Source organism: Cavia porcellus, unplaced genomic scaffold (assembly GCF_034190915.1).
Source record: "Cavia porcellus strain 051 isolate PalLab524CR breed Dunkin Hartley unplaced genomic scaffold, mCavPor4.1 scaffold_11, whole genome shotgun sequence".
Lineage (NCBI taxonomy): Eukaryota > Metazoa > Chordata > Mammalia > Rodentia > Caviidae > Cavia > Cavia porcellus.
The window spans coordinates 42,152,295-42,167,198 of NW_026947494.1; the positions used below are offsets into that span (position 1 = coordinate 42,152,295).

Here is a 14,904-nt window from a genome sequence, read left to right on the forward strand (position 1 = left end):
GGTAGCTGTGACCTCTGGTTACTCTCCTCCTCTGAGATTTTAGTTTTGTAACATTGATCAAATCTTCAGGTGAGGAAACAAACAGGTAGAGATATAATTCTGCAGAGAATGAAAAAGGACTTGGTTGGAGAATAAAGTATTTGGGAGCTCTTTTTATATAGGTAAAATTTGTCAAAAGACACGAGACTGGATAATGTTATTGAGGGAAAAGAAAAGAAGATTAAAGATTAAATCCTGAATACTTCCAACATTAATAGGTTGAGGACAGAAAAAGCGACAAGCACTGAGTCTAAAACCGAATATCCAAATAAAGTAATAGGAAAATCTGGACAATGTGATTTCCTAGGATCCAAGTGAAGCAAGTGGACTGAGTGAGAACTGGACAGTTAATTACACTAAATGGTATGTCAAATGATACTGAATCTGAGAACCAGTACTCAGTTTTATCTATATGGAAAGCCCTGGTGACCTTGGAGGAGAGTTTTCAGTAGAGTGGTAAAAGCGAAAGAATGGCCAGAGTAAGTTGAATAAAGAACAAGAGGAAAAGTATTGGAGGTAGTGTCCACACACTCCTCAGTACAGTGTTGCTACAAGGAGCAATAGCTGGTGGGATACACTGGGTCAAAGTAAGTTTTTCTTTTTAAATGGGAGACTAACAGCATGCTAACCGACAGAGAATACTCCATAAATGGTTCACTTTTGGCAGTCATGTTCAGGTAAGTGGGTATGGATCTGGAACAGAGAATTGCGTTTATTGAAAGTGTTCATTTTGGTGACTACAAGAAATGAGAAGGCTAAGGGAGTTGTGAGTGTAAGCAAGAAAATTATCGTGGGAGCTGACCATAAAATATAATCTAGATAAGAGGAAGTGTCCTCCTCAATGAAGTGGAGAACAGGGACATTGTAGTAAGAGCAACAGATTGATGTTCTTATGAATTAGGGTACTTGGAGTATTCAGGCTCTTTCTACTTCACTATTCTTCCATCATACAGCATTGATCTTGTCCTCATGATCTGAGTTCTCACAATTACATTTAGATATCAGGATGGAAGGAATAAAAGCATTGAAGAGAAGATATGACTGTTAGCCATGTTTAAGGACAGATGTCACCTGATGTATTTCATTGGCTATCACCTAGTCCTTTAGCAATTGCTAGTAATTAACAGGCTGAAAAACAAGACTTTATTCCAGAGATAAATTTTTTAAAAATTAATTACTAATAACAAAAGAGAGAAAATATATACAGGTAGATGGTTACCATATTTCTTGGCTTATATATATTATATATATGAATTTTAACTCTCTAAAATAAAGATACATGATTGGTACTGTATCAGGATTTAATTACTGCATTGTTTTCCATTCTTCATAGCATAGAAAGAAAATATGCATTTTATAGTTGATGACATCTTTTATTGGAAGAATGATGGTAGCATATTGCTAAGATAGAGAATATTAGAGAGGAAGAATAGATTTTCTTGGGGTAAGAGGAAGCTAAGGCATAATAAATATCTATATTTTATGCTTGAGCATGAGACCTGTGGAAGGGGAGGAAATCAAAGAAGAACAGAAATGAGTTACATCCAAGGACCAACTCCTCACAATGAATGTAGTCATTAGGTATTGCACACATGGACCAATAAAAGTAAAAAATTTTAGAAAAAGAAATATATCAAAACAGTAACAAAAAGAGAGAATTTTTAATATATATATCTATATATATATATGTGGTTGAAAATCTAGGACTGCAATTTAAGAGTATGAAAGGATATGCAATTGAATTTATATGGGAAAATACATTAATTTTTAAAGAATGCTCGTTATTTATAATCTTTGTTTTCCAAACATGATTTCAAGTGACAATTCTTCACTATAGGTATAAATTATTTCATGGATTGCCAAAGTTTTAACAGTCTTGCAAGATGTCATAATAGCTGTATAAGATGATAAGGTATTAAGGTTTTCTATTAAATTAGCAGTGAAAAATCAGATGTGATTTAAAAAATTAGTTTTTAGTCAGCATGCGATGGTATAATTTTTGTCATGTCTATAGTGATTGTGTGTGAAACTTCTGATAGAAATGTCTGGTTTTCATTTATTTTTTTTCTAGATATTTTATTAAAGAGCCATGTGCAAAGGGAAAAATTAAAAGCAGACAATTGCAGAACCACTGTAAATTTCACATGCCATAAGAAAGGCTAAGCCAAATGTTTCTTTTGGTCACCATGCATGAACTGCAAGTAAAAAGTAAACTTGGTTCACATTTTAATGCTCTTATTGAAAGAATAAAATGGTTTAGACATTATATTAAGTGTACTGGTATAATCTATAGTTTGGATGAAATTATAAAATGACAAATGCATATGCCTAATTGTTTCTGTTCTAGTGTCAAATTACTATCCAATATTTGAAATGTGAACAATAAGGAAATTAAAGTTATTAATTTTTATATGTAATCCTAATAAAAGGTAGAATTATGCTTTCAGGTTTCTTGCCAGCAATTGGATCCTTCATCCACAATATCCCATTAAGGTCTTCAGGAAATGGCACATGATCAAAGGTAAAAATTTTTAAAGCAATAAGATCATAGACACAAGAGAATAATAATATTAAATATAATTTGTACAAACTTTTTCAAAGTAAAAAATAACAAAGAGAGGCCTCTTTTTCCTTATTTTTGATGTTTAAAACTTTTTGCTTCATTCATTCATTTTTTCCCCCTGTATTTTCAGGACCTATTATGTGTTAAGAACTAGGATAAATACTGGGAAAATTATCAACAGAAACTGATATGCTCCTTGTCCTCAGATAGCTTATTTTACATTTCCAAGAAAAAGACAGCTACTTTTCCTCAGCACTGAGGCAAGGGAGGTACTAGGAAGAAAAACAAAAAACAAGTGCTTTGTTAGCATATAAAACAGTTGGTTTGGTCATGAAGTCCGAAAAGTTTTTTGTTTGTTCATTTGTTAGATATTTTCATAAATGTTTTTGGTTACAGAATGTCTAACAAATAGAGATTTATTTTATTTTATTATTTTTATTTTAAAGAGAATAAAACCAAGCAACATAAAACAGAATAAAGCTAAACAAACAAACTCAGTGTGACAGAGGACTGCAAAACAATAGAAAATCAACAATGGTTACCATAATGCCGCTTGTTAGAATAGCTGCAGATACCTTTACACAGAGTAAAAATCAAACAAAACAGAGTACAACCAATAAAAATAAAACAATGAATGGAATAAAGGACTTCAAAACAACGTTAAGAGTAAATTCAAAATGACTACCATAATATATTTTGTTATCTTTGAAATAGCTGCCTGTGCTATCAGATATAACAATATGAAACAAAACAAAATAGAATAAACCCCAACCCAACAAAACAATGAAAATGATACAGGACCTCAAAACAAGACTATAGGGAATTCACAATAGCTACCATCTTCAGAAGGAGAGCCCCCATAGATGCTATATTAAGTATTGTTGTCTTCTAAATAGTTGATCAGACTACTGGCTTTTGATCTGCAAAGTCAGTGACTCACTAAACACTATTTTGCCTCAGTAGCTATCATTGCAGCCTGTGTTTCTCTGGATCAGCCAGTTGCTTGAGTGAGCCAGTGGCTCTTCTTTCTCAGCCTGCACTCCAGAAGAAGCAGCATCTGGCTCTTCCCCCAGCAGCCAGCACCTGGCACTGATTTGCTGGGAGGGCTTGCTTCTTCTTTTATTTTTTTTTAAGAAAAAGAGGTCTTGCTTCTTGATGACTTTTTGTTCTCTTCTTCTGCATTCCACAAATGGAGATTTTTTTTTTTTTTGGTAGCGGTACCAGGGATCGAACTCACGACTGCGTTTGCAAGGCAGGCGCTTATGCCGCTGAGCTAAATCCCCAGCTCCCACAAATGGAAATTTATATATGATATTTATTATCTTATATAACAGGAAATTTGGAGGTATTTTGATTAAGGTTGATTTAGATGTTGGGTCAGGGTTGAGTCAATAGTGGTGTTACGGCCCTAGGATTGTTTCTGCTCTCCTCAATCCTCTCATGTTAGTCACATTGTCCTGTCCCCTCCTTCCTAGAAGATGGCAGAGCTCTAGGTGTTATGTCCTTATGTAACTGCACTTAAAGGCAGGAAATGAGATATTTCTCCTTGTGTGTCTCTTTTCAGAAGCCTGTGCTTTTTAGATAAGATTCCGGATCCTACTGGCCTTAGCCATGTCATGCACTGGCTGCAAAAGCTCCTAGAAAAGTATGCTCTCTGCAGTTTTAGTCTCTATACTAGCAGGTCAGGCTCTGTAAACATGGGAAGATGGGAAGGTAAGAAAAGTCTGCAGGATACAGTTCCTGTCACAAGGGTGACTCTAAAGAAAGCCACTCACAGCTGTGATCTGCAGAGCAAGGAGGAGACTATCGAAGAGACGAAGGGGAGCACTCCAATAAGCAACTGCCTGTGAGGGGCTGAGGCAAGGGACAGAGAGACGGTGGGCATAATGTGAGAGAGCTGGAGGGGAAGACGGACAATAAAACGTGTGAGTCCTATCAGATCATGTATTTTGTCTTCATCCTGAGTGGGACAGTAAGCCATTGAAAGGATTATAGAAGTGATGTTATATAAAGTGGAGGCCAGAATAAACATAACCCAGTAGGGATTATAGAGGATGCCCAGGTAGAAGTGAGAATAAAATTACATTCAGAATCTACCAAAAAATGTGTACATCAGGAAAAGAAAAACTCATAGAAATATTTTAATACTAAATCTATTGAAATATCATGAGATTAACACAAGTTATCATTTACCTCTACAATTACAAGAGGTGCTCAAATTTATAGCCATGAGCTTCCAGATACTAGACTGTACTATTTACTAGTACAGAGCATTGCTTGTGAATATACAGTTTTGGCAAACTCTAGTTTACTGATCATTGTAAGAAGTTCTTTCTCTGACTGATATTTACTGCAGAATTAGAAAACTATTCCTAAAAGCATTGCTGTAAAGGAACAAGTCCATAACTGGTGGAGGATTGACCTTATTTATCAAATAATTTGCCTTATTTTAAAATTTACATTTTTCATAGAAATTTCATGAAGTACTGAAGTTTACGAAGTGCTAAGTAGAAAAAAATAAAGCAGGGGATATTATAGAAATTGCTGAGGTATGATTAAAATTGAAGACAGTGTGGTTAGAAAGACCCTTAGCATTGCTGTGAGTTCAAGGCCAATCTGGGCTAGACAGACCCTGTCTCAAACAAAACAGAACAAAACAAAACAGTTCTGATTGCTATGTGGAAAGATTTGAGAGGTGATTGCCAGAGTCTGTACAGAAAGTGATGATTGCTTGATCAGAGTAATGGTGAAAATAGGGAAAATAGCCAAATTCTGGGTATATTTTAAAGATTGAGGTAGAGGGTAATGAATACTTGGTTCAGGGATATTTTATATAAAATCAATTTTCAGAAAAATTTGTGAAACTATCACAAAATTATCATTCTCCAGAAAATCATTTGGGAAATGAGATTAGGAATATTAAGTAAATTAAAAGTGATATCAATATTCAGGTAGTCGACGCTGGAAGTTTACAAGTTGGAGATCAGTCTGGGCAATGTAGCAAGACCTATGTTTTATTAAAAAAAAATAAGAGAGCTGGATGTGGCTCAGTGGTACAGTGCATGCTGGAGGCCCTGGGTTCAAATCCTACTATTGGAAAAAATAAAATAAAAAATAAAAAAGCCATGTAAAACTACTCACGAAACAGAAAAGGTTGGGGAGCACTCCGTAGGGTAAAATTAGTGGTTTTTTTTTTTTTTTTTTTTTTTGGTCTTTTTCTTTTTTACCGGTGCCAGGGATCAAACTCACGACTGCCTGCTTACAAGGCAGGCGCTTATGCTGCTGAGCTAAATCCCTGGCCCCAAAATTAGTGTTTTTGATTGCTGTTTTGTTTAGCAATAATGAATACTTCCAGAGGAAGATTCTGGTCATCATGCATGAAATCCAAGCAAAAAAGTAAAGCCAATCCCTTCCTTCCTCCTTTTTTCCCCTGCTCTAGAATTACTTGAGATAGAATCTAGAGAAGCTCTACCACTGAGCTACATCTCCAGACATTCTCAGTTTTTATTTTGAGACAGAGTTTTGTTAAATTGCCCAGGCTAGGCTTGAACATGCGATTATCTATCCTTTTCCTTCCAAGTCGCTGGGAATATAGTTATGTGCCACAATGCCCCACTGCCAATTCACATTTTAAAATCTTACTGAAATAATAAAATGATACAAAGATATAGATACTCTACCAATTAGGTGAAATTACAAGACTACACAAATCAATGTGCGACAAGTTATTTCTGTTTAATTCCTGGTCCTATACTTTGTATTTAAGGTCAAGATGGACCTTGGGTATAGGTGTCTGAAGGAGTCCAGCAGAAGGTAGACAACCCTATTGGAGTGTGTTATGACAGTGCTGTTCTTGGATCATTGACTATGTGCAAAGTAAAATGACCAGGAGTAGAGGTTTCCTCATGTATTTCAAATCTTTAAGAAGGAGGCAAATGGAATTATTGTAGCAGAGAGATTGAGTTTGGATCAGTGGTGCTAGTAACAGGGTAAGTTACCCTGCTGAAAACTGAGACACATTATATTACTCTTTGATATGGAAAATATTTATTAGAATTTAACCCAAACATCAAAACTACCGTTAGACTTGAAATTCCTTCGGAAATAGAAAACCCAGCAATAGCCAAACATGATTATAGTTTATAGTGTTTTAAACAAAGATGGAAAAGCAATTCCATGGAAGAAAGACAGCCAGTCAGGAAGCAAAAACCTGAACTTTGTCCTAACTCTCACACCTTATTAATGAAAAACTTAACTCACAAAAATTAACTCAAAATGATTCAGAGACTAAAGTGGAAAAGGTAAAATTTTAAAAAAACACATCTTTAGAATAAAACAAGAAAAGATCTCAGGGTTGGCGAACAGTTATTAGACAAGATATGAAAAGCATAAGTCATAAATATAAAAAGTAGAAAAACCAAATTTCTTCAAAAAAATAAAAACATTTGTTCTGTGAAGGGTCTTGTTAAGTGGACAAAAAGACAAGTTACAAATGGGGGAAAGTATTTGAGAGTCACATACCTGATAAAAGACTTATATATAGAAAACAAAGAACTCTCAAAATGCAAAATGAGAGACGTACTATCAGAAAATGAGTGAACTCTACGGCCATACACCCTGAACATGCCCAATCCATCTGATCTCAGAAGCTAAGCAGGGTCGGGCCTGCTTAGTACTTGGATGGGAGAAAATGAGTGAAAGACAGGAGATCTTTATCTGACTAGATTATGCAAATTGAAAATAAAACTATAAAAATATACTCAACATCACTAGCTAGTAAGGGAATACAAATTAAGACTATGAAAAAAAGACTATGATGAGATATCACTATTCAGTTATTTTAGCTCAGCATAAATAAAAATAGTAATAATGTTGGTGAGTATATGGAGAAACTAGATCTTTCATACATAGCTAGTAAGAATGTAAAATGGTATTGTTACTCGGGAAAATAGTCCAGCAAACTGTTTGTGTTTGTTTTGCAATTTTTGTTTTGTTTTGAGCCCAGAGCCTTGTACATGCTAGGCTCTAACTCTAAGGTACACATCCAGGCCAGTTTAGCAGTTTTTAAAAAATACTAAACATATGTATACCACATGATCTAGCAATTATACTTTAGGGCAGCTATCTCAGAGAAATTAAAACTTATATTCACATAAAATCTTCCATACAACTTCTGATACTGGTAGAAGTTATTTACAATTATGTTCTGCTATGGGTCAATGAATGAACAAATTGTGATTCATTTGTACCATAGAATACTACTCAGCAATAAAAAGGAATGAATTATTGATACATACTAATACATGGTTTATGCTAAGTGAAAGAGGCCAACTTCAAAAGATCAAAAACTGCCTGAGTGTATTGGATAACATTCTCAGAATGCTAAAAATTTTAAAAATGGAAACAGTAGCAGTTAAGGGCTGTGGATATGTTAAGAGGGTAGGTATTACTGTAGAGCAGCATCACCAGAAAAATCTTTGCTGTGGAATAGTTTGGTATTTTCATGGTGCTTGGACATACTGATATATGTGTGATAGACATGTCATTAAACATTTTATATCACTGTCAGTTTATTGGCTTCGTTACTGTACTAGTGATAAAACATGCAATCAACAGTGGGTACTGGGTGACAGGTACACAAGACCTCTCTGTATTACTTTGCAACTCCCTATGAACCTATCATTATTTCAAAATAAAATATTTGAGAGAATAATCTCACTGGCATTGCTGCCTCACTTTCCTTTTTCCTGCATATTTCTTCTTTCTCCAGAAATGAATTTTTCTTTTTTTTTTTCTTTTTTTTTTGTCTTTTTCCTTTTTATCGGTACCAGGGATTGAACTCACGACTGCCTGCTTGCAAGGCAGGCACTTATGCCACTGAGCTAAATCCCCAGCCCCTGAATTTCTCTTTCATTCTTTTCTCTTTTTCCTTACATATTGAGAATTCTTTTAAATGGTAATAAAGTAGAATAAATTCCTTATTCTTTTATTAATTCTATTCTTTCAATGTAGTTTGTGGTTTCGTGAGCTTAATTTTAAAAGCAGAGTCTCTTTCAAATAAACTTCTTTGAAAAATGAAACCTACAAAGTAATGTGGTTTTGTTTTATATAATCTACCGTCTCAAAACACATACACACGCACACATACATATGTATTTTTTGGTAGTTAGTGATGGAACCTAGCAGCATTCTAACACTGAGATATAGTCTAAGTTATATAGATAGATAGATAGATAGATAGATAGATAGATAGATAGATATAGATAGATATAGATAGATTTTTTTTTTTATCGGTACCGGGGATTGAACTCACGACCGCCTGCTTGCAAGGCAGGTGCTTATGCTGCTGAGCTAAATCCCCAGTCCTCTTTTTATATTTTTGTGACTTAGTCTCACTAAGTTCCCCAAATAGGCCTAGAAATCATGATTTTTCTGCCTCAGCCTCCTTAGTAGCTAAGATTGCAGGCAAGCAATACCACTGGCAATAATTGTATTTTATATACACCCAGTTTATACGATATTTAGGGGCTTCAGGGTGCAGCCTAGCAGTAAAGCATAGGTAGCATGACAAGGTGCTAGGGTCTATCCCCAGCACCAAAACAATAATAATAATGTTTGTGATGTCTACAGATTATAATCACACATTCAGGATTTACTGAGGATATAAAAGTATCAAGTATTATGTTGCATAGGCAATGCATATGTGCATCAAAACATCACATTATACTACACAAACATGTACAATTATTTACACTAAACATTTAAAAGTATTATATTTCATTGAGTCTCACATTAGTCCACATGCCAAAATCCTTTTCCAGCCCAGATTTTTCATGTGAAAATGTGATCATTAGAGCTACAAAACATCAAAACGAATACAACCCTATCCAGAGGGTTTCAAACAGAATTTAGCGACACTTCGAGAGAGAGAGTACTTCTTTCGTTTCTCAAAGACTCAAAGAGCCTTCCCGTTCTTGTGGTGGGTTTAGTCCCAGTTAAGACTGAGTGCTTTGAAAAATTGAGGTGTTCAAATTTTCAAGCACTTTCTTTTGGTTTTTTCATTATCACTGTAAATAATCCTACCAACCAACAAAAATTATTCTTTATTGGGTTGATATTTACACTTAATGCACTTCTGCATTTCTTTCTTAACTCTTGTAAACTCAAGTTTCAAGAGCACTACCCCTCCCTCCATTACATTGCGTTTGCAGTTGATTGGGAACGAAGGAAGTTAGTCCCTTGTGGGGATCCGTCCTACCATCCGGCTGTTTGACTGCAGCAACATGGCGGCGGTGTCAATGTCAGTGGCGCTGAGACAAGCGTTGTTGGGGAGAAGGGCAGTGGCTACAGCTGCCTTTTCCACTTCCAGGATCCTGACCAGGTAACAGACCTGTCATGCTTTTTCGCTAGGCTTTTCGAGTCCTTCCACTTTTGCGAGGTCCCTGGTGCTGAATTCGCGTACGAAGGCTCTGAGAAAGCGTCTACTGTTGACCCCTTTTCCGCGGGAGGGGCGGGCGGACTTGGGACTAGCCGCGGGCGCTGGCCAGGCGAGTAGGGACGTAGATTGAGGTAGGGGGACCTTACATTTGTTGGAAACTTTTGATCTGTGCTGAGAGAGGGTCTTTGGGGGAGGGGTATCTCCAGAGCTGTGAGACGAACCTTAGCACGCAGTGAAGGGGAAGAGTGTCGGTAATTTCTCGCCCCACTTTCCACATCCCTTCCAGTTGTCACCTGTTTGCCAGCCACTTCAGTCCTTGCTGGAAGGTCAGATCCAAGGTTTCTCCTTCATGGCTGAAGTAGACTTCATGGGGTATCTGATCAGAAAGATTGTATTATTCATCATTCTCCATGGGAAGAAAATTTTCTAGGAATTCAGTGTCAGGAAAATATCTACTAATATTGGAAGGTATTTTTACTTTTTTCCGGTCTGGGGATGAAACCAAGGGCCTCCCATGCCTCAGCATGAACTGTACCATTGAACTACAACCCCAAGCTAGGAAAGTAATTTTTTAAAAAGGCTAATGCTCACATCGGAAAGTTTCCCATCTATCCACAGTTTTATTCAAGCGTCACAATAATTCATAGATTAGTATAGTATTGCCTTGAAGCACTTTCGTGATGGTATTCTTTTAATGCATTACTCAATCCCTCGTTTCCATATTTCACCAAATTTCCCTGCATTTATTGTAATACTAACAGTACTTGCGTTGGGTTTTTTTGTTTGTTTTTTTGTCTTTCGTTTTTATCGGTACCAGGGATCGAACTCACCACCACACACTTGCAAGGCAGGCGCTTATGCCGCTGAGCTAAATCCCCAGCCCCATATTTATTTGCGTTTTTACTCGCGCAGTAGTATGTTTTGTCGCTTTACTTTTTCACAACCTATTAATGTAAACCAGAGGTTTATATTTAGGGTCTACTGCATACTCTAGAGCCACTAATTGATTAGCCTAAGGACAGAAAAGAAGGCTGCAGAGATAGATAGATGGGAGGAATGTGGGTGGTTAAAAAATTTAAAGGATTTCTTCAAATGCTTATTATTATACTAAATATAAAAGGAATATAGAATTAAAACGAGTTAATTAGAACTTTTGGAGGTGAATGTTATTAAGGTTTTAAACAGATGTCATTTGAGAAAGAAAGTGATGTCCCAAGTTGGGTCTGGTTTATGTAAGGTTTGAAGCCAATAAACAGTACTTATATGTAAGTACTACATACTTAATATAGAGTGAAAAATAAAGGATCTCAGATTGGGGGGAGGGTAAAGGATATATTTTAAGTGTTTTACATACAGGGAATTTAAGGAATAAAAAGTAGTCTGGGGTAAACTATGGCACTGGTTAAGGGTTGGTATAACTTAGTAACTTAGTATAGTAATAAATCATTTCATTTGGACATTTTAGGACAGTGACGGTGATGAACCTCTGGCAATCTGTTATTTTTCTTTTAGGACAAAAGATGTTAATGTATGAGTCATTTTTTCTGAACCAAAGCCTCAGTATTCAAGTTTCATTGCAATGAAACTTTGCAATAAAAAAGTGGGTTTTTGGATTGCAATTTGGGTATTCATCTCTGAAAGGTATTTTGGGAGTTAATTTTGCATTCATAAATATTAATGTATTCATAATAGTCCTAGACCTGAAAATAAGTTTGAAAGGACTTTTATTGGTGTATGGGTCATTAAAACATGTCAGCATATCTAAGTTTAAGGAGTTGCTATTTTGTCAGCAATTATAGTGTTTGAAATTAAGACAATATTAGTTTTTGGAAACTGATAATTACTACTGTACAATAAAGCTTATGAGTTTCTGCTTGAAAAGTGAGATTTGAAAATAAAATTTTAAGTCATATTACATGACCTTCGTTTCACATATAAAAATTTAAAAGCCAAAGAAAATAGTTTTAAAATACAAGATAACACTTCATTTGCTTTTTATATACTTTTTTTTTAAAGCTTGGAGCTTATGATATGGTACCTTATCTTAAGGAAAATTTATGGTTCCAGCCCATTTACTTGGAGACACTCTTTCTATTGTGACTTGAGGATGAGATAGATTTGAAAAGGTTGAGTGGAAAGAGACCAATTAATGGATTACATCTGAAGTTCATTTTATTGTCATGCTTGAAAATTTGCAAGTAACATTTCAGGTGTGTTGAGTAAAACTCTGGGAGAATGGAATTGATAAGGCTTGTAGTAAGGATAATAGGGAGCATAAGAAGAGATGCAAGAAAGCAGCTATGACATTAACATTTGATTCAGTTATAGTAATAGAAAGCAAAGTAAAACAATTGAAAAGCCCAACATCATATGCGCAAGAAGGAAAAGTTATTAAAATAGAGTGTGATCTGAGCTTCTGATCTAAAATGTACTCTAGTACATTTCTCTGCTGAGCCTGAGGGAGGAAAAAAAAAAACTTATAAATCGTATACATTTATCCTTGCTTTTTCTGACTTTCCTAAGGGATTTTCTAGGGTAAATTTAGGTACTTAGTGCCAGATAAATTGGCACTGTGTATCAAAATAACAATTCTTGGACTGGAGATATTTGATTCATTGTTGTTTCTCATTTTGACGTCTTTCCCTATGTGATCTCACCTAGCCCTTTTACAACTTGTCATTTTAGACTAGATCTGTCTAAAATGCTTCCAACATAGGTCTTAGGGTGGTAGATCCTCAGAAGATGTTAATTAAAGACTGTTGTGGGGAAAAAGTATATGAGATCTTTTTTATGAAGCCTATTTTGTGCTCTGATCTCTGGCTTTATTTTGATGTTTTATTTCCCAATATGAAATTGAATCTGCAAGGACCTCTGGTGAAGAACCAGTTCTAAGGTTGACAGTGTTCTGTGTGTATTACACCTTAGAGGAATATATTTAAAAACAATAGGTTAGTGTCTATTTCAGATAATTTGGATAAACATATTCCTGTCCCAAAGGACAGCTAGCTACTTTTGCTCTTTGTAGTACATCAGAGATAATTTTTGAGAGCTTGAAATGTTTTTGAAGTATCTTTTAGTAAGTTTCTTTATTTTGCTTATTTTCCTTATTACAAATACCCATATTTAGCATATCTGTTTGCAGTAGTAGCAGACATCATTATTGAATTCTTAGGAAAATTATTTTAATACATATTTGTCTGATACTTATAAAACTTCTGTCTTAGTTACTTTCTCATTGCTGAAATAAAAATACCTAACACTCAAAGTTAAAAGAGGAAATGTTAATTTAGCTCTCAGTTTGTGGAGATTTCAGTCTGTAATTGGCTGGCTCTGAGGCAGTGGCATGGTAGAGGGGCATTGCAGAGGAGAAACAGTTTATGGCTGGCAAAAGGCAGCAAATCAGAAAGTAGTGAAGAAGCAGCCAGCCCTAACAGGAGCTCTCTTCTGTCCTTTGTATTTCTATACAGTGTTTCCTTATGGTGGGTAGCACTCACATCCAGGGAAGGCCTTCCCATTACGCACTCTGAACTATGCCAGACCATGAATTGTACTAACTTAGTAATCACATATCCTTAATTCCAACGTCACTGATTTAATCCCATGACATACTTTATATACAACCACCTCTGAAAATCCCAGTATGACCACATGAGGCTTTGGGAGCACATCTAGATGCAAGACATAACACTTTCCTAAATAAATGCTAATTTTTATTATTGGTTTGAATAGCTGTATTTTTTAATGATAGTGTTATTGTTTAAATATTCACTACCATTCCATTATAGGATTGTATGTCTCTGATCATTGGCTAATCACATGAAATGATGTACCATACTAGACTGAAGTTTTAAGAGCTGTTTCTTTCCTTTTTTTTTTTAATTGGTACCAGGGATCGAACTCATGACTGCCTGCTTGCAAGGCAGGCGCTTATGCCGCTGAGCTAAATCCCCAGCCCCAAGAGCTGTTTCATACTTTGCCATATTCCTTTCCCCTCTGTTGTGAGATGGTCATATCCCAGGTTGGTCTGCTGTTCTGAGAGATCGTTGTATCCCAGCTCAGATGCTGGAAATAAAGACCACATGGAGCAAAACGGAAATTGACTCTTCTGAAATAAATATATAAAATATAAATTGAATGAAAGCTTTTGTTGCAACAGAGATTGTTAGTTACTTTGTATGATAACCTATATACTGACTTTTTATTTACACACACATGTTTACAAGCGAGCATATTTTATTTATTTATGTATTATGGTACTGGGAATTGAATCCACAACCTTACACTTAACCAGGTAGACACTGTACCACTGAGCTATAGCCCTAGCCTGTGAGCAGATTTCATAACACAGATTGTTATGCCTGTATATATATATATATATATATATATATTTTTTTTTTTTTTTTTTTTTTATCAGTACGGAGATCGAACTCACGACCACGCGCTTGCAAGGCAGGTGCTTATGCTGCTGAGCTAAATAACCAGCCCCTGTTACATCAGTAGTGAGGTCACAAGCCTCTGAGGCTTATTTTTATATACTACATAGCGTCTAGCATAATGACTTACACTAGCAAGTAAATACATATTTAGAGATGCTTGATTGTTAGAGAAAGTAATATGCAGAGGCAGTATTTTCTGTTGGTAGCCTCATCGGTGCAAATCACATGGGCACCAGCCCACATAAATGTGAATAAAAAACGTCTACAATACATATTTTTTCATAATTAATTGTAGTAGTCTGAATTTAGGTTATTCACCTTGAACTCTCTTGACTTCTGGATTGCAGTTGTCTTATATTTCATACACATAACTCTGACAAATCTGCAGACTCTTCTTTGGTATGCAGACTTTAAAAAGCAAGGTGTTC

The 14,904-nt window shown here is 35.6% G+C and overlaps 1 protein-coding gene across 1 annotated transcript in view; it reads left to right on the forward strand.

The window, feature by feature from the left end:
* The first annotated feature begins 9,822 nt into the window (after positions 1-9,822).
* Ndufs4 (NADH:ubiquinone oxidoreductase subunit S4) overlaps positions 9,823-14,904 on the forward strand; it is a 92,980-nt gene continuing 87,898 nt past the window's right edge. The window contains exon 1 of the mRNA XM_003470186.5: positions 9,823-9,983. Coding sequence (XP_003470234.1) covers positions 9,886-9,983 — 98 coding nt within the window. The 5' untranslated portion in view covers positions 9,823-9,885. The remainder of the gene's footprint in view (positions 9,984-14,904) is intronic.